At 43.0% G+C, this 24,247-nt stretch overlaps 1 protein-coding gene and 1 pseudogene across 3 annotated transcripts in view; both read right to left on the bottom strand.

The window, feature by feature from the left end:
* ANXA4 (annexin A4) overlaps positions 1–24,247 on the bottom strand; it is a 78,995-nt gene that overhangs the window by 29,163 nt on the left and 25,585 nt on the right. For 2 of the 3 annotated variants that reach the window (XM_021671065.2, XM_012433952.3), the window contains exons 2-3: positions 9,837–9,891; positions 3,241–3,328 (exon numbers count right to left, since the gene is read on the bottom strand). In XM_021671065.2, coding sequence (XP_021526740.1) covers positions 3,241–3,328; positions 9,837–9,845 — 97 coding nt within the window. In that variant the 5' untranslated portion in view covers positions 9,846–9,891. Of the gene's footprint in view, positions 1–3,240; positions 3,329–9,836; positions 9,892–13,488; positions 13,607–24,247 lie in introns of all 3 variants that reach the window. The other variant, XM_064364206.1, reaches the window with a different exon arrangement.
* On the bottom strand, positions 11,053–13,432 carry LOC105704612 (cyclin-K-like; annotated as a pseudogene).

Here is a 24,247-nt window from a genome sequence, read left to right as displayed (position 1 = left end):
TTGCAACAAAACGCAATTGGAAAAACTGGTTGTTTTACCAAGGCTTTGACTGGAAGGCTATGTTTCCTTTTAAGGAATCAAGCTTAACTTGCTGAGCTAATAAAAGCCCCTGGGGAAAACTGGCCTTACACAGTTTCCATACAGGGTTCCTGAACTGTGGTGAGTAAAGAATGTCACTTTCTAACAGGCCTAGGAACCTCATGCTTCTGGAACCTCAAGAAGGAAAGAAATTTACCCAACTCATGGGAATTTAAAGGTACAAACAAATGGCTGGGCTTAGCTTTAAAAAGTCCTATCTAAAATTCCTCACGGAACAAGGTTCCATCAAAGCCAATCTAAAGGGCTTATGTAAGGATGATTATTCTTGCTGTACTTTATGCAAATAATTAGACCAAGTATAGGACTGAAGTCTGCTTTGCAAACAGCTCAGCCTATCACAGATTGTTTTTAACAAAAATGAGGACTGGGGAAAGAGAAATTAAGTTTTAAAACTTTGCCATACATCCGTTATTAACTTCGAGTCTCATTAGTTGTTTTAAAGTTCTTGCCTACCTTTTAAACTAACCCTGCTTATTCCTGTCAACCAACCAGCCATCTGTGGCTGCAGCTCAGGGAAAACAGAGAGGCATGGGTGATATAAAAATCTGGGAACATGTTCTAGTTCTGGGCAATTATCCTTCAAATCCTGCCAGGTAACCTATAGCCCCAAGGTTTCCTTTTTTTGGGGAGAAAGTAAGAAGAAGGAAGCTAAACAAAGCCAAGCCCATATACCCACTTACAATAGCACAACCCATCTACATGGCTCACAGGTATCAAACAAACTTTGTTGTCATGGTTACAGCCTATAGTGCTCCCACTAATAATAGTAGTCTTAATATTCATATTTGGGCCCTATATTCTAAACCATATGTTCTCCTTGGAAAGTTTATCTCTTCTCGCCTAAAAACCATCAAGCTTCAGATGGTGCTGCAAATGGAGCCGAAAATGAAACCACCCTCCTACCAGGGACTCTTAAATTAACCCCAGGAGGAGCCCTGGCTGCTGTTCCCACAAAGTGCCACTCTCCAGCAGGAAGTAGCCAGATGAAATCGTCACAGTTTCCCCTAACAGAAGTTAGGGGTTCTATTCCTGAGGGGGGAAATATGTTACAGGAGGCAGAAAGAAATTATTTAGGTAGACAGGGTAAATTGGCTACCTAAGTTTAAAGTCCTTGGCAGAAAACTTTCCTTTTAACAAAAAGCAGCTCAAAACTAGCTCCCTTTCTAACCTCATGCAGTTCAAAAAATCACTTCACTTCTAACAACAAGCAGCCTAAAAGTTCAGGCTGTAAAACACAGAGAAGACAGCTTGAGCCCAGAAGGAGAGGGCAAAGTCTCCTGGGTAATCACCAAGCTTCACACTTATACAATGGCCCCAGCAAAACAGTGGGTCTTAATAAGCACATTCCTGCTGGGCGCGGTGGCTCACGCCTGTAATCCCAGCACTTTGGGAGGCCGAGGCGGGTGGATCACGAAGTCAAGAGATCGAGACCATCCTGGTCAACATGGTGAAACCCCGTCTCTACTAAAAATACAAAAAATTAGCTGGGCATGGTGGCACTTGCCTGTAATCCCGGCTACTCAGGAGGCTGAGGCAGGAGAATTGCCTGAACCCAGGAGGCGGAGGTTGCGGTGAGCCGAGATCGCGCCATTGCACTCCAGCCTGGGTAACAAGAGCGAAACTCCGTCTCAAAAATAAAAAAAAATAAGCACATTCCTTTTCCTCTAGGTGCACTAAGATAGAGAAGCTAAAAGCAGACTTGGGGGGATGTCTGCAGCTGCCAGAAGATGTACGGGAACAGACACAGAAACTCTCCCTCCCAGATAAGCAAGACAAAGAAACACAGACTAAGAGTCAGCCTCTGTGGTCAGGGAATGGGATAAGAGCTAGTAAAAAAAACCTCCGCTCTATACAGATAGCACACCCGGTCCCAACTAAACTATCGGGCTCTAGGAAGATAAGAATCCCCTCCTCATGAGCTCCCTCCTCAGTAGCCCATTTATGAAAACCCTAACATTTTTACTACCACTTGGCATCTGGCTGGGACCCCTCTCTGTGATGGAGAGCTGTTCTTTTCTTTTGTCTATTAAACTCCTGCTCCAAACTCACTCTGTGTGTGTGCATGTGTGTGTCTGCGACTGTAATCTCCTTGTCCGTGACACCAAAAACCTTGGTATTTACCCCAGACAACAAGGCTGCTTCACCAGCCTTCTCACATTAAATTCCACACATTGCATGTCAGTGCTGTCACAGCTGTGTCTATCACCACGGCAACAAGCAGAGGGACTCCAGGCAAGAATGTGGACTTAGCACGGATTGGCCTAAGCTTGAGATGGGGATCTGCCAAGTGTGAGCCATGGCTCAGTTCCACTCACTATGCGATTTGGTAAGAGTTACTTGGCCTTTTTGGGTCTCAGTTTCACATCTGTAAAATGGGCTGAAATAACAACAGGAATAGCTCCTTTCACTAAACCACAGGTTGCTGCATATATCTAACGAGGTAATGTTTGTGAAAGTGCTTTGTAAATCTTATGGCACCATATACATACCAGCACTAACTGGAAAACAAATACATTTCTAAAATTTAATATGCAGATTCATGATTTTGTAATTCAAAGCAGGTTTAAACAATTGGGGAAATCCATGAGTATATTAAATTTATCATTATTAAAGTGAAGAACTAATGCCCATCCCCCTCCAATTTGTCCCAACTTATCTCAACTTGTCCCATGTGTTTTCTTTCCCTCCCTCCGTCTCTTCCTTCTTTCCTTTCTTCTTCCCTTCTTTCCTTCTTTCTTTCTTTGAGATGGAATCTCGCTCTGTCACCCAGGCTGGAGCGCCATGGCAATATCTCAGCTCACTGCAACCTTCACCTCCCGGGTTTAAGTGATTCTCCTGTCTCAGCCTCCCAAGTAGCTGGGATTACAGGTATGTGCCACCATGCTCGGCTAATTTCTTTATTTTCAGTTCAGATGGGGTCTTACTATGTTGGCCAAGCTTGCCTCAACTCTTGGCCTCAAGTGATCCACCTGCCTCAGCCTCCCGAAGTGCTGAGATTATAGTCATGAGCCACGGTGACTGGACTCCCTTGTGTTTTATTAAAGGAAGACCCACGTGATGGCCAGGAGACATGGCACCCTCTTGTGTGACCCTGTGTTGTGCAGTGCATGCAGGAGGATTCACTTCCCGCAGGACACTTACCGAGCCCTTTCATGGCCTTCCTCAGGGTCTGGGCATCTTCCATGGCATTGAATCCTGAAGCAGCTTTGACAGTACCTCCTTTGGTTGCCTGAGCACACAGAGAGTAATGTTACTGAGAGGCAGCCTCTTACCAACACAGAGGCATATCATTCCGCAAACATTTGCTGAGTACTGACCATAGCCTAGACAGTATTCCAGGTGCTGGGGATACAGCAGTGACCACAAAAAATGAAGCTCTTGTTCCCTGGGAGCTGATACTCTAGCTCATGGGAGGCAGACAGTAAACAAGCCTACAATTCACATTCCATAAAGTGCCTGGGGGTGAGTAGTGCTGTGAAGCAGATAGAGAGGTCCTGGAGGGCCCGTTCTGAGGAGTGACACTGAGGCTAAGAGCTGAATCAGAGGAAGCAGCTACCCATGCAAAGATGGAAGCAAGGGTTAGGGCAGAGGAAATGGCTTCTGCAAAGGCCCTGAGGCTGGAACTAGCTTTTAGGGAGAGCAGGATGGAGGCCAGTGTGCCTCAAGTTGGTGGGCAAGGAGGGGAGGGGGAAATGAACGACATCTCTGTGGAATCCTGTTCCCCACAAAAGGGAAAAATATCAAACCTGAATCTAATCAAGCTTCTAGAGCCAAAAACAAATTTACAGTAAACAGAGGAGAAAGGAGAATGTGAAACCACACCAAAGGATTGCAGTCAGCAAAATCCAGACTGAGACGCAGCACTTAGCCAACGATCTAGTTTCTTCCACAAAGAAATTGCAAAGGGAATTTAAAGAGAGAGATAGAAAGGAACTACTGTTTAAAAGATGTTGGAAAGGAACATCAATGATCATAATGTGAACCTGTAGTGTCATAATTTGGATCACAAATCAAACAGTTTAAAAAAAAAAAATTTATGAGACAATGGAAATTTGAACACTGACTTGATATTTGATGACACTAAGGACTTGGTTTTAACATTTTTAGGTATAAATTGGCATTATGGTGGTATTTCATTTTGAAAAGAATTTAATCTATTGAAATAGTTTACAGATGAAATGTAAGATATCTTGGGTTTGCTTCAAAATCATACAAGTGGAAAAAAAGGGGAGGTAAGTAGAAATAAAGAAGAAACAGGCCAGATGCGGTGACTTACCCCGGTAATCCCAGCCCTTTGAGAGGCTGAGGCAGGCAGATCTCTTGAGCCAGGAGTCTGAGAACAGCCTGGGAAAACATGGTGAAACCTCATCTCTACAAAAACATACAAAAAAATTAGCCATACATGGTGGCATAGGCCTGTAGTCTCAGCTGCTCAGGAAGCTGAGGTGGGAGGATCTCTTGAGCCCAGGAGGTGGAGGTTGCAGTGAGCCGAGATCGCACCACTGTGCTCCAATCTGGGCGACAGAGTGAGACCCTGTCTCAAAAAAAACAAATACAAAAAACAAGAGTGACCATGAGTTAATAATTATTGATAGGTACACAAAGGGGTTCCTTATAGTATTCTGTTTACTTTTGTGCATGTTTAAAGTTTTCTATAATATAAAAATTTAAATAAATGAATTAAAAATAAATATAAGGAAATCAGAGAGGTGGGCTGGGGCCAGCACAAGGCAGCCCTTCTAAGCCAGATAAGAAGTTTGCATTTCATTCTAAGTACAGTAGAAAGCCACTGACAGGTTTTAAGCAAGTGGATGGGGACATGTGATCTGACTTATCTGTTTAAAAGATCCCCAGGCTGCTGTAGAGAGATGCAGAGACCATTTGAGAGCCTGGGCCAAGATCTGGGGGTGGGATATGAGCTAGACGAGGGTGAAATAGTTAAGACAGAAATAAACAGAAGAACAGACAGCTCAGCACATGTTTTGGAGCAAAGGCGACAGAACTTGCTGATGGACTGACGTGGGAGGTGAGGAAAGAAAAGAATCAAGTAAAACTCTAAATCTTTTTCCCTGAGCAGCTGGGTATCATTTATCCAGATGGGGAAAACTGGAGGAAGACTACCAGATTTAGGGGGCAGTGTGGGGTGGGGTTTAGAAGTTCTATGTTGGAAATATTAAGTTTGGGATGTCCATTGAATATCCAAGTGGAATTGTCAAAAGGACAATTGGTTACACAATATAAGTCTAGAGGTCATGCCCGGCATAATAGTTAGGATGCGTCAGCATTTAGGTGGTACTTGATGAGATGACCTGGAAAGAAAGTGAAAATAGGAAACAGGGACTTGGGATAAGCCTGGATCTTTCCAACAGTACAGGTCCAAGAGAGGAGAGCCCAGAAAGGATGGCTGAGAAGGGACAATCCTTGAGCTTATAGGAAATCCAGGATCGTCCACTGTCCAGAGGCTGAGGAAGAGGGATTAGCTGGCGCCTGGTCTACTGAGAAGCTTAGAGGGAAGGAGCATAGGCACTGGAGTCGGGTAGACCTGGGGTTGATTCTTGTCTTTACTTCTTTCTAGCTGTGTGGCCTGGGGATGTTTCATTTTTCTCACTTGTATATTGGGAATAATGACAACTCACAGAAACAGGATAATATAGGAAAGCACTTAGTACAAAACCCAGAAAAAGTAAACACTAAAACAAAAACTCAGACTTGATGCTATCATCATCATCATCATCATCATCATAATCAAAGAGGACTTCAGCTGTACCTCCATAGTTATTTATATTATTTTATTAAAATAAAATGATGAGATTATTTTGCCTATTTCTTGTATTATCCCTCCACATAAGCCTATGGGGTAATGCCAAAGCAGAATTTAGGATGGAGCATTTGTACAAGGTGGCAAAAACGGTGTAGAATAGAGCTAAAGTTTTCCGATAATTTAACTGGATCCAAGAATGTGATATGGGCCATCTAAAGGAATAGAGGATTTTTAAACCCTTAGCGCAGTTCTCTAGCAAGGCAGATTTGAGCTTCCTGCACTAGACCACCCTGGCCTAGACCTCTCAGGTCCATAGTGGCCCACATCAAGCCCACTCAAGTCCTCAAATACCCAGGGTATGGACCTTCTCTGCCAGAAGACCAGGCTTTCATGTCCTGGATATGGTAAGCATTGGCACTTGGTCATCATCCTCTATACATCTGACAGAGGAAGGTAGAAATTTATGACATCAACTTTTTTGGGCACCATTATTGGTTGAATTGTATCTCTCCCCCAAAAAAGACACATTGAAGTCTTAACCTCCAGCATCTCAGAATGTGACCTTATTTGGAAATAGGGCCACTGCTGATGTCATCAGTTAAGATGAGGTGATACTAGAGTAGGGTAGGCCCCTCATCCAATATGACTGGTGTCCTTATAAGATGATGTGGATATGTGAAGCACCATAAGACAAAGGCAGATGGAAGTTATGCAGCAGCAAGCCGAGGAATCGCTAGGATTGCCAGCAAACCCCAGAAGCTAGGAAGAGGTCCAGAAGGCTTCTGCACAGGTGTCAAAGGGAGCACAGCCCGGCTGACATCTTGCTTTGCTTTGGATTTCTGGCCTCCAGAACTGTGAGGCAATAAATTTCTATTATTCTAAGCCACCCAATTTGTGGTATTAGGTTGGTGCAATTACTTTTGCACCAACCTAATATTTTGTTTTGGCAGCCTTAAGAAACTAATAGAGGCACTTTACTTCTTTTCTTCTATCATATGTCAGTAGTAGTATGCAATTTGGTGATTTGCTGTCAGAATTCCAACATGGCCTTTGGCCTCAGCATGAGACAGCTTTCTGAGTTGAATGTTTCACAAGGTTCTTTTGGAACTCCCATATTGAAAAATTTTTGGATGGCACTCAAACACTGCATTCAACTCTTAAGCAAACTGCATTGCTGAGGGACACTACTATGGGATTAGAATTAATATATAACAAGGTGAATCGATAGAGGGATTGGCAAGGCTAGTTCTGTTATCAGTTAGCATTCTTAGTGACTCTTTCTCCAGGAAAAAGATCAAGAAGTGTGTTCCCTGTTTGCACGATAAGTATCCAAATTGATTAAATTTCAGGGTATAATACACCATTATCCATTCTGGGAAGACAGGGAATTCTGTTCCAAGAGCACCCATTATGGTAACAGGCAAAGGAAACAGAGAGGATATAGGAAGGAATGACAAAAATGAATAGATAGATGCCATATCACAATTGATTAAATATCATTATTACATTATTAATGAAGAAGATAGATGCCAAAAAGATTGGAATACAATACAATGGAATACTAATGAGCAGTACAGAGGAATGGAGGAACAAACTGTTGATGCAGCAACATGGATGAATTGCAAAAAAATATGATGCCCAGAGAAAGAGTCAGACACAATAGAGTACCTACTCTATGCACTCTATGATTCCGTTTATAGGATATTCTAGAACAGACAAAACTAACCTATAACACTCAGAACAGCAGTTGCATTTCTTGTGTGGAGTGGAGGGCTGGGGGGTTGATCTGGAAGGGGCATGGAGGAGCTTCTGGGAGTGATAAAATGTCCTGTCTCTATAGGGGAGTAGGCTATGTGGGGATATACATTTGTCAAAACTTATCTACCAGGAATCTTAAAGGATGTGCATTTCACTATGTGCAAATTATACCTCAACAAGACATGTTTTAAAATCTTGAATACAATGATTTAAAAACATATTGTAGAGAATTTGGAAATTATTTTAAAAATTAAGAAGAAAATTAAAATAACCACTATTTAGAGTAAATAATTTTAATGATATGAAATGTAATATAAATATTATCTTATCTCATTTGCATAGAGAAGAGATAAAGCATAAGATCAGAGTGAATACATAACTTGTTTCCTATATTCCTATACGAAGTGGGGGAAAAGGAAGACTACAAAGTTATTATTTATGCTCTTATTACTGTTCTTTAAAAATCATTATACCGGGCCGGGCGCGGTGGCTCACGCCTATAATCCCAGCACTTTGGGAGGCCGAGGCTGGTGGATCACGAGGCCAAGAGATCGAGACCATCCTGGTCAACAAGGTGAAACCCTGTCTCTACTAAAAATAAAAAAATTAGCCGGGCATGGTGGCGCGTGCCTGTAGTCCCAGCTACTCGGGGGGCTGAGGCAGGAGAACTGCTTGAACCCAGGAAGCGGAGGTTGCGGTGAGCCGAGATCGCCCCATTGCACTCCAGACTGGGTAAGAAGAGCGAAACTCCGTCTCAAAAAAAAAAAAAAAAAAAAAATCATTATACCCATGAGTAAGGTCTAAAATAAAATAACGGCAAATAGTTGGTATTTCCCATCTTGCGACTGTGTAGTGTGATTTTCTTTTTAAAATGTCCTTTATCTGTTTAATAAATAATAGTCATGATAGAAAAACAGGTTTAAGGAGGAAAGAGAGAGCAACGGAGGTAATTTTTCTAGAGCGGAAAGCACATAAAGGGCCACGTGATTACAGTCTTCATTTGTAGGAAAGCTGTGAGCCTGCTGAAGACACGAAGAGCATCTCATTAATTCTGAGTCCTAGTGCTACATGTGGCACAAAGTAGGGACACCATGAGCATTTCTGAATAAATATTCTCCACGTTGGCTAGGCACAGTGGCTCATGCCTATGATCCCAGCACTTTGGGAGGCCAAAGTAGAAGGATTGCTTGAGGCCAGGAGTTCGAGACCAGCTTGGGCAACATAGCGAGACCCTCATCTCTATAAAAAATAAAAATAAATAAATAAATAAATAAGTATTTTTAAAAAATTATCCATGGCCAGGGAGAATCAGTCAGCAAGAAATTGATTTTAAACTAAAGCATGAGAGATTTGGGGCACACATGAATATGCCTTTGACTGTCAGAGATCATGAAGAAATTCTGGAATACCTAATGCAAAAAAAATTTAAGAGTATATTACTATTTGTTCAGGATACTTTATATATCCTTCTTCCTAAAGGAAGGCATCTCAAGCTGGCAGACTCTCCATTTCCTATCTAGGTATAAGATTTCTACTTCTATTATTGCTTCTTTCAGAAGACCACAGATCAGAATTACTTAGAATTACTTGTCTATTCAGAAACCGTATTTGGGTGAGAGAGAGGAGAGCAGATGGCCAGCCTTAGACAGAGCCATGTTTTCAGCGAAGAGGCTCAGCTTCCACCTCAGAGCTGAACTTTACAGAACTCTCAAAGGGATTCAATTCCATGATTGTTCCAAACATCAGATAAACAAGGCCCAAGGAGTCCGATTACTGTCTAAAGCAGGGGGCAGTTGACACACCATATTGTTAAGAAGCACCCTTCTTGATGAGCCTGAAATGATGTGGCTACTTCAGAATGTTGATAGCAGTCCTGTTCTGGTGGTAGAACCTGCAGAAATTTTAGTTTTTCCTTTTTAATTGTTCTAAAATAAACATGTAGTGCTTGTGCAGACAGAAAACTACAACTCGTTTCTATATTCTCAGGATGTTAAAAGGATTCAAAGAATTCTCTCTTTGAATCAATTTTCAAGGTCAAGTTGCTTACCACCCCTTAAAGAAATTTAAATGATGTTTAGAAATAGACCTGCCTTTTCATGTCCTCTTCCTTCCCCTCTGTTGAATAAACAAGGCTTTGTTTAAACTAACAGTTGCTGAGTCCACATTCTGTACCTGTTGGCAGCTAGTACCAGATAGGGTGAGGCATTTCACAACTTACCATGGCCATGACTCTAGGTCAAGATCAGAGTTCAGTCACCCAAGCAGAAGTTCTTCTGTGATAAAAGCAGAGGGAAAATTATTGTGATGAAGGAAATGGCATTAAAATCATTAATCAGGATAACTTGCAGTATGCATGAAGCTAAGCCATGAGGAAATGGCACCCAACTTTATCAAAAGGCTAGGTACTGATTAGCCAAAGATATAAGGGGTGGGTTAGTAATTAGAGAAACTGTTAAAAAAAAGTCAACTGTATCATACTAGTAAAATATTTTCCTACCTGCTCTTCTGTTTGGAGATACACATGACAGATATGAATCCTATTGTTTTGTTAGGGTAAAGTACCATTACTTGTACTCAAGCTGGACACAGATTCTGAACTGAATGTAACAGCAGATCAGAAGAAGCTCCCCCTTTGAGAAAAGAGATAATCCAGCCTACAGCATACCAGCCTCCTCTCTGTGTGTGCATATGTGTGAGTATGTTTGTATGCGTGTACGTGTATGTGTAATGACAGGCCAGCAGCCCAACCAGCATTAGAATCTTTTCATTTCCCAGTGGTGATTTTCAGTGCCACTATTCTAGGATTAAAGATGTTTCTTCCCTTTAAGCTGCAGACTTATACATTCAACTTTGTCCTGAGTTTTCAGCACCCCCTCTTTCATCAAGAAGACTTGAATCATCACACTTTTTTTTAACCCCTTCAAAACAATTTTAATACAAAGGATGCAAACATCTATAAATGAAACGTGTTTCTTCTGACCCTTCTGGGTGTCATGGGAGAGAATGTCATTGAATGAAAATGACAACAGCTTGGCTTCAGATGGAATTGGACTATTTAAAATTGAATTTCCTGGAAAAGTAGGCACTGATTTCTAGAAGGAAATTAACTCCTTATCAAAGTTATTTATTGAGCCAATATGGCTGGTTAACGTCTTCACTAGTATAAAGTAACCCAGTGCAGGACTCTCAGACATGAGCTGAACGGAGTGTACACAGTCAGACTGCAAGGGCACTGATGAAGCTACTCTGAAAGCTGGCTGTCCCCGTCCTCCAGATGAGGACTACCCCGATTTTATCCCAGGGGCCTGGTCCATTCCTCCCATACTCCAATGGTCACACATTATACAAGGTACCCTGCTGCTTCCCCACTTCAACTACTCTGCAAGCCAATTAGAAAAGCCTGTGAAGAAAAAAAAAGGGAAAAAAGCCTCATGTTATCTCATCCAGGCTGCCTGCCCCAGCCCCCCAACTGGAGGCACGCCAGGTGAGGGAATGGGTGGGGGCACAGGGGGCTGTACTCCAGGGGGCACAGCAGGGGGTGGGTAGCTGGCTGGTGACAGGCCCAAGCCTGGAGGAGGGTGAGGGGGGTACTGCGTGGGTAGGGGGCAGGTGTGGGGCAGGGGTGGGAAGTTGGGGTTATAGGTGGGTGGGGTGGGGGGTAACCAGGAGTAGGGGGTGGGGTGGCAGGTGAGGGGAAGGAGGCCAGGGGAGAAGGCACAGGCGGCAGGGGTGGGTTGGGTGGGTAGACGTCAGGGTGGTAGGGCAGGTGTGCAGGTGAGCCATAGGAGGGCCCCTCAGCCTTCACCATGAACTGCAGGCTCTGGTAGCCCTCTCCAGACATGTAGGAGCTGGTGGTGGACATCCCGGTCATGTAGCTGGAGCGGGGAGGGGCCGGGGGCCGGTGTGGCAGTGGTGGTGGCTGGTGCACAGGAGCCGGGTGGGCCAGAGGAGGAATCTGGACTTTGGGGAGGTCAGTGGTATCCACAGGGCCCGGTGGCTCAGCCTCACCTAAGGCAGCAGCGAGGGGAGGCTTTCGGTCTGGAGGTGGGTGGGCTGGAGGCAACGGTGGGTGAGTGGTCTCAATCTTGGGAATTTTAGGTGGTGGTGGTTCTGCTTTGTTCTCTTCTTTGGGAGAAACAACCATGGCTCGCTTAACCTGTCGGGGAGAACTGGGCTGTAGAGAGGGTTTCTTGGGCTGCTGGGTTGGCTGCTGCTACTGGGCTGGTTGCTGGGGGTCCTTCTGCTGGGGCTGGGATGGTTCAGAGCCTTGAGAGGGTTGTGACTGTTGTACTTGGGGCACTTGTGGTGTAGGCTGAAGAGATGGGGGCTGTTGCAGCTGATGGGGTGTGTGATGAGGCATCTGTTGTTTTCCTTGTGAGTAAAGACCCAGGATTTGGTGGCATATGTCTTCCAAAACGTCCACTGGGACATCTTGAACAAACTGCTCCCACCATCTCCTATACATGGGTTTGGAGGTCCATTCTTGTATTTCGAATTTGCACAAACGTCCTGCGAGACACATCACTGCTACCGCTATGATCTCTGGTTCCCACTGCAGTGACAAGGTGGTGCAGAGACTGTCATTTACAAATGTCCATGCCATTTGAACCAACTTTTGAATTTTGTTTTTATCACCTTTGAGTTGCTTTGCATATTTGAGTAGGAACTGGTATGGATGTTCCACCTGTAAATCAAACTTGATGGTCTACAGTAAGATTCTCTCCAGATCCATTACTTCCTCCTTTGGGTCATCTCCAAACTAGCCAAACTGTACATCATTTAATAAACTACGAGCTGTTTTGATGATATCTTTACATTTTTTTTTTTGGTGTTTCTTCTACTTTCCCAGCCAGAAAGAGGCAACAGGCTCCTGTCACATATCTTGGGAATTGCTTGAAGAAATGAAACATATAGAAGTGATGAAAATAAATTATTCCAGTTGCCAAGGTATTATAGTGTAGCCCCAAACATGTGCCCACATCAAAGATGAACTGAGGGCCCTCTCGGCGGTACTGGGCCTCAGTGTCTGGATCAAGTCCTTCAAGTTGTGAGGGTATATGAGCCAAGTCTTTCTTATTCCAGTACCAACATGGTTTTGTGTGGTCCAGGTTTGCTGAAGTTACTGAAGGGCTTGAATTTTCTTTATTCTCCTTCATTTATTGAAGTAGACTTGTTCTTTCCAAAAGGTTCTCTGAAAATGTTAGAATCCCCTCATTTCAGGCAAGCCCCTTAGCAACGTCTCTCCTTGCTGACTGCGGCCATCTTGCACGTGGAATCCATAACACATTTTTTTCAGTTGTTCAGAATGCAAGAAATGTCTTCATTGTACTCTAGGACTCTTGTGGAGTTCTCATGATGTATAAATAGCCCTCTAACGGCAGCCTACCAACTCCTGTTCCCATATCTAAGTCATATGGACAAGCCTCCTTTTCTTTTCTATTCTTTTTTTTTTTTTTTTTTTTTTTGAGTCAGGGTCTCCCTCCATTGTCCAGGCTGGAGTGTAGTGGTGCAGTCACAGCCCACTACAGCCTTGAACTCCTGGGCTCAAGCGATCTTCCTGCCTCAGCCTCTCAAGTTGCTGAGACTACAAGCATGAACCACCTGGTTAAGGCTCCTTTTCTCAGAATGTAGTTAGATCCTTGATACTCAAGGAGTTATCCTAGAACCAGGAGTACAGTCATTCCTGGGAGCTTGTTAAAAATGCAGAATCTGGCTGGGCACGGTGGCTCATGCCTGGTAATCCCAGCACTTTGGGAGGCTGAGGCAGGTGGATCATTTGAGGTCAGAAGTTCAAGACCAGCCTGGCCCACATAGTGAAACCTCATATCTATTAAAAATACAAAAATTAACTGGGCAGTAGTGGTACATACCTGTAATTCCAGCTACTCAGGAAGCTGAGGCAGGAGAATCACTTGAGCCTGGGAGGTGGAGGTTGCAGTGAGCCAAGATCACCCCACTGCACTCCAATCTGGGCGACACAGTGAGACCCTGTCTCAGAAAAAAAAAAAAACCAGAATCTCAGGCCCCTCCCTACTCCAGACCTACTCCCAGAATCTGCATTTGTACAAGATTCCCCATATATGTGCCTGCAAAGTAGTTTGAAAAGCACTGGTCTAGATAATTTGACCAAGCAGCGTGCTTTTCAATGATAACTAAGTCCTTCTTAACCCACTTGATGACCACTTAGGCCTTCTTTGGTCACATTTGCTTTTCACCTTCCAGTTTCCTTCTTCCTTGTTTCCCATCATTCATTGCTGACTTGCCTCCTATTACCTGGAGGTTCAACTAAGGGAAGAATCAACTAGTCCTGGGGCACAGCCTGAGCAAACATGCAGAGGTGGGAATGAGCTACAGGTTCAGGGATAATGAGGAAATTTGGGTGTGGCAGCAGAGGGCTTATTCCAGGGAAGGCTCAGAAACAGGGTTGGAAAAGCCAAAGCAAACTGAATGGTAAGGGCCTTGCATGGCCGACTGAGGAGTCTGGCTTTATAGTATACCATAGGTCATGGGAATACAGTGGAAAGGTTTTTGTTATTTGCAGAGAAATGCTATAATAAAAGAAAAGCTTTAGCAAGGTACTGTACTTTACTATAGGGAATGAGAGAGATGGGAATGAGGGAGAAGGAGTCAAGAAGGTTTGAGAGATGACTACAAGAACAGATGGGAAGAGGCAAAGGCCTGGGCAGGGTGTGGCATTGGAATATGACATACGTGGGATGTTTGGAAGGGAGACTTTATCGGATGCAGTGACTCATGGGCTGTATAGATTTACTCATTTAATCACCAAATATTCCCAAATCACCTCTAACAGCACCTCTCCAGGTGCTTGTTCTGTTAATAGAGATAATGCAGAGGATAAGACAATGAACCTGCTGTCAAGGCATTTATAGTCTACCAGGAGAGATAGACAACACATTTATTTTATTTTATATATAACTAGACATCTTAATCTTTTGACAAATATCTTTAACAAACATAATTTTGAAGCTCTTTCTACAAAAGAAATCATTACTTAACCCCACTTATTTCACTTAAAAAAAAAAAAGGATTCATTCTGACTTCTCTTTCCTTTTTTTTTTTTTTTTTAAAGCAGAATCTTGCTCTGTTGTCCAGGCTGGAGTCCAGTGACGTGATCTCAGCTCACTGCAACCTCTGCCTCCCAGGTTCAAGCAATTCTCCTGTCTCAGCCTCCCTAGTACTAGGATTACAGGTGTGCACCACCACGCCCAGCTAAATTTTGTATTTATAGCAGAGACTAGGTTTCACTATGTTGACCAGGCTGGTCTTGAACTCCTGACCTCAAATGATCTGCCCACCTCAGCCTCCCAAAGTGCTGGGATTACAGCTGTGAGCCACCACACCCAGCCCTCTGACTTCTCTTTCTAAATGCCAGATATACATCAACCAGGCTGTCTGTGACCCCAGAGACAGTGGACTTGGTGACAGTGGTGATATCTACTGTAGGGATACATCATAATTTGGCTAACTCTAATTAATTCTGATATAAACAGGCCCAGCATCAGCTGCTAAAACACTTTGATAATTTTAAAATATATTTTTAACTCTTACTTCTAACTTCTAATATTTACTGTTTGGCCCTTCATGGAAAACATTTGCTGACTCCCAACATGGAGGATGACAGGATCAGGTTATCAGGAAGGAGCTGGCCTGGGCAGGGCAATCTGGGAGGCATCTCTGAGGAGTTGACATCTGAACTAAGACCTGAATGAAGGGAAGGAGCTAGCCATTCAAAGTTCTGGAGAACTCTTTCAGGCAGCTAGAGCAGTTAGTGCAAATGCACTGCGGCAGAAATGAGCTTACTGTGTTTGAGGGATGGACAAAAGCATTGTGAACAAGGGCAAGAGTGGCATGAGAAGAAGATGCAGTCAGGGCATATAATATTGTGACTTATGATAAGGAATATACACCTGTTGTTCCTCCTATGCCTGGTACAGAACTCCTAAATCCCTTGGAATTTTCTAAGCGATAAGAACAATAATGGTGAAAGGAGCATCTTTCGTTATTCATAACAAGCCCCATAACCGGACCTGAGTTTATGTTAATGAGGGGATGTCTGGAAAGACCCCAGATAACTATAGGATGGGGGGCTGGTTGCCCCAGTAAACAAACTCTATGATTAGAGAGTTGGAATTTTCATTCCAACCTCTCACCTCAGGGGAGGGGAGAAAGGCTGGAGATTGATTTCATCACCAATTACCAATGATTTGATCAATCACACCTGTGTAACAAAGACTCTGTAACAACTCAAAGGAAGTGAGAAATAGGGAGTGGAGGGTTTGAAGAACTTTCAGGTTAGTGAACACAGGGAGGTCCTGGGAAGACGGCGTACCTGGAGAGGCCTTGGAAGCTGTGAGCCCCGCCCCACCTGCCCCTCCCTATGCGTTCTTCCATCTGGCTATTCCAGAACTATATCCCTTTATCATAAACTGATAATCCAGTAAATAAACTGTTTTCCTGACTTCCATGAGCCATTCTAGCAAATGATGGAAGAAAACAGGGGTCATGAGAACCTCTGATTTCTAGCCATTCCATTAGAAGCACAGGTGACAAGCTGAACTTTCCACTGGCATCTGAAGTAGGGGAGGCTTGTCGACTGATCCCTTAACCCAAGCTTGTCCAACCTGTGGCCTGTGAGCCACAGGTGGCCCAGGACAGCTTTGAATGTGGCTCAATACAAATTTGTAAACTTTCTTAAAACATTATGAGTTTTTTTGCATTTTTTTTTTTTTTTTTTTTAGCTCATGAGCTATTGTTAGTGTTAGTGTATTTTATGTGTGGCCCAAGACAATTCTTCTTCTTCCAATGTGGCTCAGAGAAGACAAAAGATTGGACACCCCTGCCTTTACCAGAGGGGTCTGAGCTAACTTGATAGTGCTGGAATTGAGTTAAATTGTGGCACGCTCAGTTGATGTCCAAAGAGAACTGAAGAACTGCTTGATGTGGGAACCCTTCCCCGCCCCCTCACCCACCCACATCTGGTGCTAGAAGTGAAAAAGTGTTAAAGTATAAGGAAGAATACTTTGTTTTCCTATACAATTGGTGTCAGAAATGGGATTTGCTAGAATGGCCCTGGCTTGCAGAAACATGGTTTGGGAAGAGAAAGAATGAAAGGGTTGAGGATGAGGAACTTTGATTCCTGGGTGGCCACACGGTCATGAGACAGGCAGGCATCTGAATTGGGTGCGTTTTCCCATTTTTAAATGGCCTGGGACGGGTGTGGTGGCTCATACGTATAATCCCAGCACTTTGGGAGGCTGAGGTAGGTAGATCACCTGAGGTCAGAAGTTTGCAATCAGCCTGGCCAACATGGCAAAACCCTGTCTCTAATAAAAATATAAAAATTTAGCCAGACATGGTGGTGGGTGCCTGTAATCCCAGCTACTGAGGAGCCTGAGGCAGGAGAATCATATGAACTCCAGGAAGTAGAGGTTGCAGTCAGCCAAGATTGAGTCACTGTACTTCAGCCTGGGCAACAGAACGAGACTCTGTCTCAAAAGACAAATAAATAAAATAAAAATAAATTTTAAAAATTGCCTGGAAGAAAATAACAGAAGCCCTTCACTCAAGATCTAGCTTATCTAACTCTCAGCCAATCAGTAACAAAGGATCCAAGAAGCTTATTAACCACAAGCACCTATTTCAGGGGGGCTAGAGACTTCCCCGGAGCCCGGCATGCCCAGCTAGACTTAAAGTCCAACCTACAGTTAACCTTCCTCATTTTAAGGTTAAAATTCATGTGCGAGGTGGAGATTTAAAATGCTAATGTTACATATGATGTATGAAGAAGCGTGCTAAGCTACTGCATGATTGCTAGAAAAGCCTCTCCTATACATGCTCTGATGTAACCCTTTTCCATGGAAAGACCCTATATACTACCCTCTGACAGCAGCCTGTTTCTTTTCCTTTCTCAGCACTGGGTCCCTTGTGCACAAGATAAAACAAATTTTCTCTTAGCTGCTGTGTACGGTGATTGCTCTCGATTTCTATCCTGGGTGATTACAAGAACCCAGGGCATTGGTAACAGCCACCCATGGTATGGAGTAGCACACCATGCTGAGATCTATTACAAAAGGTAAAAGCTACCCCAAAGGTTGGCTCACTGGATGAATAAGGAAAGGGAAACTAGTAAGAAAAGGTGATATATTCAGTCCCTTGGTTACTATTATCTGTAATAGCTTAAATAAAATTGAAAGAGAGTGCTGGGTCAGTCCTTAATGCTAGACCAAGCTCAGATTTCAGTAAGTCTATGCTCCAGCCACTAACTGCAAAGCCACCCACCAATGGCAAAATTATGCTGAGATTACAGATGGTATCACTAAGAACTCTGGTAACCAAGAAGCTAGTTCATGTGGGGTGGAAGGCAAACCATGAAACTATTGAAACTACAGGATATAGTGTGAAAAAATTATTTCATTTTGTAGCTCAGTGTCATAAACTTCCTGAAGAACTTTTATTTAAATGGATTGTGAGAGTAACTAAGTGAGTGACAGTGTCTTAGGTTTTGAACACTGCAGAGTATTCAAAACGCTAGCATTCATGTTTGGCAGGACCCACAGCTCTCTATGGAACAGTCACAGATGTTTCAGGTGATCCAGACACACAAGAGGTTATTCCTGAGAGAACATCCAGTCTGGGGGACTGGACAAAAGCCACACTAAGGTCTGTTTACCCTGAGAAGGGAAACTGTCCCTCTCCCCTTATAAATGCCAAGTAGAACATCCCTGATGAAGCAGCTGATATGCTTCATATGCAAGCCACATAGGACTGGCTTGATGATCATCGGGGTATTCATCTGCTGAATACACCTGTTACCAAGGTCATGGTAAATGCTGTGGTTAAGGGGACTCCTTTTACATAAACCCCTTACCAAGAGACTCTTAATTGAATTTTCTCTCTCAGCTTCCCCTTAGGGGTCTTACAGATGCTAATAAAAACATGAGGTTAGTTAAGAGAAGAATGGGGAAAGGCACAGAGTGTCAGAGACTGGTCTTAGCAGCGTGGAAATTTTTAAACGGTTATTAACAAATAGGGCCGGGCGAGATGGCTCACGCCTGTAATTCCAGCGCTTTGGGAGGCCAAGGCAGGTAGATCACCTGAGGTCAGGAGTTCGAGACCAGCCTGGCCAACATGGTGAAACCCTGTCTCTACTAAAAATACAAAAATTAGCCAGGCATGGTAGTGCAAGCCCGTAATCCCAGCTACTCAGGAGACTGAGGCACAAGAATTGTTTGAACCTGGGAGGTGGAGGTTGCAGTGAGCCAAGATTGCACCATGCACTCCAGACTGGGTGGCAGACCAAGACTCCGAAAAAAGAAAGAAAGAGAGAAAGAGAGAGAAAGAAATAGAAAAAGAAAGAGAGAAAGAAAAAGAGAGAATAAAACAAATATTGATAAACAGAAAAAAGTTGTGGGCAGAGCTTCAGACCTTCATAGATCTTAGGCAGTCGTTGGTCTGGAGGCCCTGTTTCATGTCATGTGAATGACTCACATGTACCCATATCCCTTGGTAAGGATGATTCATATGCTGATTGGTGGACAACCCTGGAAGACACAGCTTTTCAGAGCAAGGGCCTTCCCTTTGCTCCATATAGTTTTGGAATAAATGACAAGTGAGGAGGCAGGGAAGGGGGACACATCTCCAAAAAAGGCAATCTTTAATATGAACATTCTACTCCTTTTTACCACATCAAGAAGTGGAAAGACTCTTTGAGCAAAGCCTTCTGGAAATACTGAGAGTCATTATGCAAAAAGCTAGAAATATTTCACTTAAGGAAAAAGAAGGTATCATACTTGAACACTGGGCACTGTTAGTCAACTTATTTTGAAACTTGGACAGCACACAGTGTATGTCCATTTATATACAGACAGCTATTGTTTATTTATTAAGTTTTACTAGTTCCGAACAAATTTCTAAATAGAGTATAGAAACAAATGCAGAAAATGGTACTCCTCAATTTATTATTAGATCAGATAGTATGTGTAAAGTCAGTCCACACAAGTGCTTATTAGCATAGTGCCCAGCACCTGGTAAGGTCTCAGTAACTCTTGGCATAAGGATGGGGGAGCAGAAAGAGAGGAAAGAAATGCACCCCCCAAAACACAATTGCTGTAGGCCTCTCTTAGCTGCACAGAATGATAGCTCCCAGGGGATGAAAAGCCTTTCTTCTTGAAGCTCCACCTATAACCTTCCCACCTCATTTTCCACCTGCCTTGCAGTGCCATGCTCTTCACAGAGCCTCTGCCCGACATTCTTTGCTACCTCAGCTTCCTTGATTCCTTTGTTCTTTCTCTCTGAAGGCCTTCCTACAATCCATAAGCTGCACATTGTGACCAAGTCCACAATGATTCAGACTGTGTTGGGGGTTTAAAAGCTCCTTTGCTGCTCACAGATGGGGCAAAGTAATTAGCAACTATGCCTCAGTTTTTACATCTGTAAAATGCAAACATGCTCCCAATTTGGGGATGATTCAAATAACTCTAAAAGCATCAGGACAGTTCCAGATGGAAGGATGAAGGCTGAAGATGACACACTTTTTAGTGATGTCTTTAAAAACCTAGGGTCATAAAGAATCTGGGTGGGCAACTACAACTTCTTAGCAGTATCTGAACTCTACAACTAGGGCTTGGGATAGGGATCTGAAGTTTTTAAGACATAGTTTTAAAGCAACTGAAAGATAGTTGGGAATTAAACATATGAGACCTATCTCAATAGCAGTTACAAAAGGGGAAAATAAGTTGTAAATAAGTTCAACTTATTTCAACTAAGATTACAAAAACTCATGGAAATAACTGACAATGAATTCATAAAGAAAAATTAGGTATGTTGAGAATACATCTGTCCTGGTTTCCAGCATGTCCAGAAGGATGATAATACACTATAACGCAAATTGGCCGATTTTATCTGCCAGAAATTGGCAAGCCAGGTGATGACTTAAGTAGAAAATTTCTTATGTCCTTATGGCAGACTGCAGGGATGTGGAACAAGGACTTCTGATTTCAACTCCTAGTTACTAGGCTATACGTGGAGGCAACAATGTGGTGCATTCTCCTCTCTCACTCAGAATTTGGAAAGGAGGCAAAGTAGATAGTTCCCTAAGCATTAGACTAGTAAAATCAGCAAACACCCATCAAAACAAAGATATGCAAACTCATCTTAATGGGAAATAATAGCTCCTGGGTGGAAGCAGGCTTGCTGAAAGTTATTAGCATGTTTAAAGAAAACTTGTGTCCATCAGCAAAGCAGACTTCATGCAAAACTGGCACAGATGCTTACTTTGAAATATTCATCTAAGCCCTGTCCTACAGAAGGGGTGAAGCCAGCAGTAAGGGGTCAGATATTTCCCCATTATCTGACCATTATGAAGACGAATTCTGTCCATCTAATACCCCTTGTTCCAGGGTTGCCAAGCACCTTTTAGACTAGTGTTTGGTTTCCCAAATCAAACTGTCTACAATTATTGGAGCATGAGGATTTTTGCCTAAATAATATTTTTCTTTTTTCTTTTTCTTTCTTTTTTTTTGAGACAGAGTCTTGCTCTGTGTCAAGCTGGAGTGCAGTGGTGCAGTCATAGTTCACTGCAGCCTCGAACTCCTTGGCTCGAGAGATCCTGCCACCTCAGCCTCCCGAGTAGCTGGAACCAGAGGCACGTGCCACCACACCCAGCTATTTTTTTTTTTTAATTTTCTAGAGACAAGGCCTCTCTGCATTGCCCAGGCTAGGCTTGAACTCCCAGGCTCAAGCAATCCACTCTCCTCGCCCTCCCAAAGTGCTGGGATTACAGATGTGAACCACCATGCCTGGCCCCATATTTCTTAATGTAGATAAATAAATTAGCAACATGTGTGTGTCTGCGTGTGTGTGTGTGTGTTTGCACATGTATGTGTGTATGTGTACAGGTGTAATGAGCCTGGTGAATAGGAACCCTCCCTTTCTTGCCGTGCTGAGGGATAGTTTCTCTAGGCCTGCTGAATGTTGCATTGTGGTGAATTCACCCCAGTAACTGATGCTCTCCTTCAGACCCCAACTAACTTGGCAGCCTCCATTTAGGTTCCTAACATTGACCCATATCCTAGAACAGGCCACCTGAGCCTACATTATGAAGGGACCTATGGCCTCATGGCACATTCCTACTGAATCCTTCCCTTCACTGGAAGATCACATGTGAGTGAGTCATTCACTATTTTTCTTTGGTACGTGGTTTCATTTTACAGCCCACAAGGATGACAAATTTAAACCACTGGTCTGCGAATTGCAAAGGGTGTGACTGGGCCCCACCTAAACACTAAAGGCTTTCAAAACTGTCTATGAAATAGGAAAAGGAAAATAATTCTCTTCTTTTCTGTCTTTTTTTCCTTGGAACTTAGATCCTTCTAAAAGTAAATGAAGTTTTATTGCAGTAAGGGGGTTTGAGTCTGGAGAAATAACATTTTAAACACGTATTCAAAGGCAAGATGTGTAAGCTAAAGGAATGCAAACAAATTTGGAGGCCTGCCTGCTAGGTCATCTTAAATAAGAATTGATTCCAGTCTAGCACCCGGCTATTAACTTACAGATGGTCTTTTGTCCAAATTTTAGCTAGTTATTCACAGCATTGTTGAGGGCAATAATAATCCTTTCAATCCACAAGTAATTAAAAAATATGTATTTTAGGTCTGGTGTGGTGGCTCATACCTGTAATCCCAGCACTTTGGGAGGCTGAGGTGGGCAGATTACCTGAGGTCAGGAGTTTGAGACCAGCCTGGCCAACATGAGGAAACCCTGTCTCTACTAAAAATATAAAAATTAACCCAGTGTGGTGGCGCATGCCTGTGATCCCAGCTACCTGGGAGGCTGAGTCAGGAGAATCCCTGGAACCTGGGAGGCAGAGGCTGCAGTGAGCCAAGATCATGCCACTGTACTCCAGCCTGGGTAACAAGAGCGAAACTCCGTCTCAAAAAAAAATAAAAATAAAAATAATTTAAAACATCCCATGCCTTCTCTGCCCTTCCCACATCATACCAAAGCCAGTTTTTACTCTAAAGATTCCTTTGTGTAACAGGCAGGGGAAAGAGGGAAGGAACATTTATTAAATACTCCTCTATGTTATCTTAATTAATCTGCTCAGTAACCTCTGGGACAATGACTATTATTTCCACTTAACAGCAAGGTTAAAAACTGAGACTTAGAAAAGTTGTGTAATTTGCTTGAAGGTCACACAGTTAAGCATGCAGCCAGACTGGGATAAAACACCTAGTTTGCCTGATTTGAAAGTGACTGGATACTACAGTAGTAAAAACTGGTTATGGTGAGTTCTAGCTTGCCTTAAGAGGTAGGGCTAAGTATCTACATTTTATAACAATAAGGAGAGTCACAGTGGTCTCAATGATTGCTGGGAAAGCTGGTTGGGTCCCACAGGCTGATAGTTTAATCCTTGCTTTGTTGAATGGCCTTAGTTCCCAGGCTCAAGCTTCGAGTAGTGCATAAATCAAAGCCTATTCTAATAATCTTTATAAATGTGCAGCTTCCATACCTTGTTTCTCTGGGCACCATATTCAACTTGCTTCAGATAAAATGAAGCCCCAAACACAGTGCTTTAGATTTTCCTAAGTAATTTTTTTTTAAATTTTCTGAGTGACCCCTAGTGCCACCTGTGGTCTAGAGACCTTTGGAATTTTGGTTGGCTGTTTTTTGGTTGGTGGCGGGTTTTTTTGTTTTTTAACTTTTCTTTTGAGAAGAGGTCTCACTATGTTCCTCAGGCTGGTCTTGAACTATTGGGCTCAAGTGGTCTGCCTGCCTCTGCCTGCCAAAGTGCCGGGATTACAGGTATGAGCCACTGCACCTGGCCTTCTGCCCTTTAATTGCAGACAAACTGTTTGGATTTCCCTCCTCTCAGGCCAGTGACCTTAGAAACAAGAAACTGATGTGGTGGTAATGCTGATTATGATTATCATGGGACTGACAGGATCGTTTTACTGACATTTCATGTTCCTTCATTTACTCATTCAACACACATTATCTGAATGCCTGCCCCATGCCAGGAACCATTTGAGGTACTAAACGGCACACTTTCATTCTGTCTGTATACCTTTCATGACAGTATATGATCCCCTATGCCTTGTATGTTTAAGAGTAACCTGCCATTTAAAGAAATCCTGGAGGCTGCAGAAATGACTTGGTTGAATTTCCTGTTGTAAGGACTCTACAGCCTTTCTCAATGGTCCTCTCCCAGCTTCCAGTCATCCTCTCTCTGGCCATGGGCTCACTCCTCCACAGGCAGGCTTTGCCACTAAGCAGCTGTAACCATCAGATAGCTGGCCTTATATTCCTTGTTCTGCCTGCTAGAACTAGAGGGACTTTATTATAAAGTATTTATTGAGCATTTAGTTGTACTGAATGCTTATGTATTTTATCACTATTATATCATTTTGCCCTATCATTGTCCAGTAAACTGGACATGATAATTTAAGTTTTAGAGAAATTAAGCATAGTACTCCAAGTCACTCAGTAATAGGTGATATGAGCTATGTTTTCATAGGTCTGCCTGTATTTACAGACCTTTATATTATACCATGCTGAATACACGCTATAATATATACTTGCATATATTATATAAAGTATGTGTATACTTGT

The sequence above is a fragment of the Aotus nancymaae genome, unplaced genomic scaffold, assembly GCF_030222135.1.
Source record: "Aotus nancymaae isolate 86718 unplaced genomic scaffold, 86718_ANA_hifiasm-v0.15.2.pri h1tg000057l, whole genome shotgun sequence".
In the NCBI taxonomy this organism is placed as follows: domain Eukaryota; kingdom Metazoa; phylum Chordata; class Mammalia; order Primates; family Aotidae; genus Aotus; species Aotus nancymaae.
This window is presented reverse-complemented; position numbering and strand designations above follow the sequence as displayed.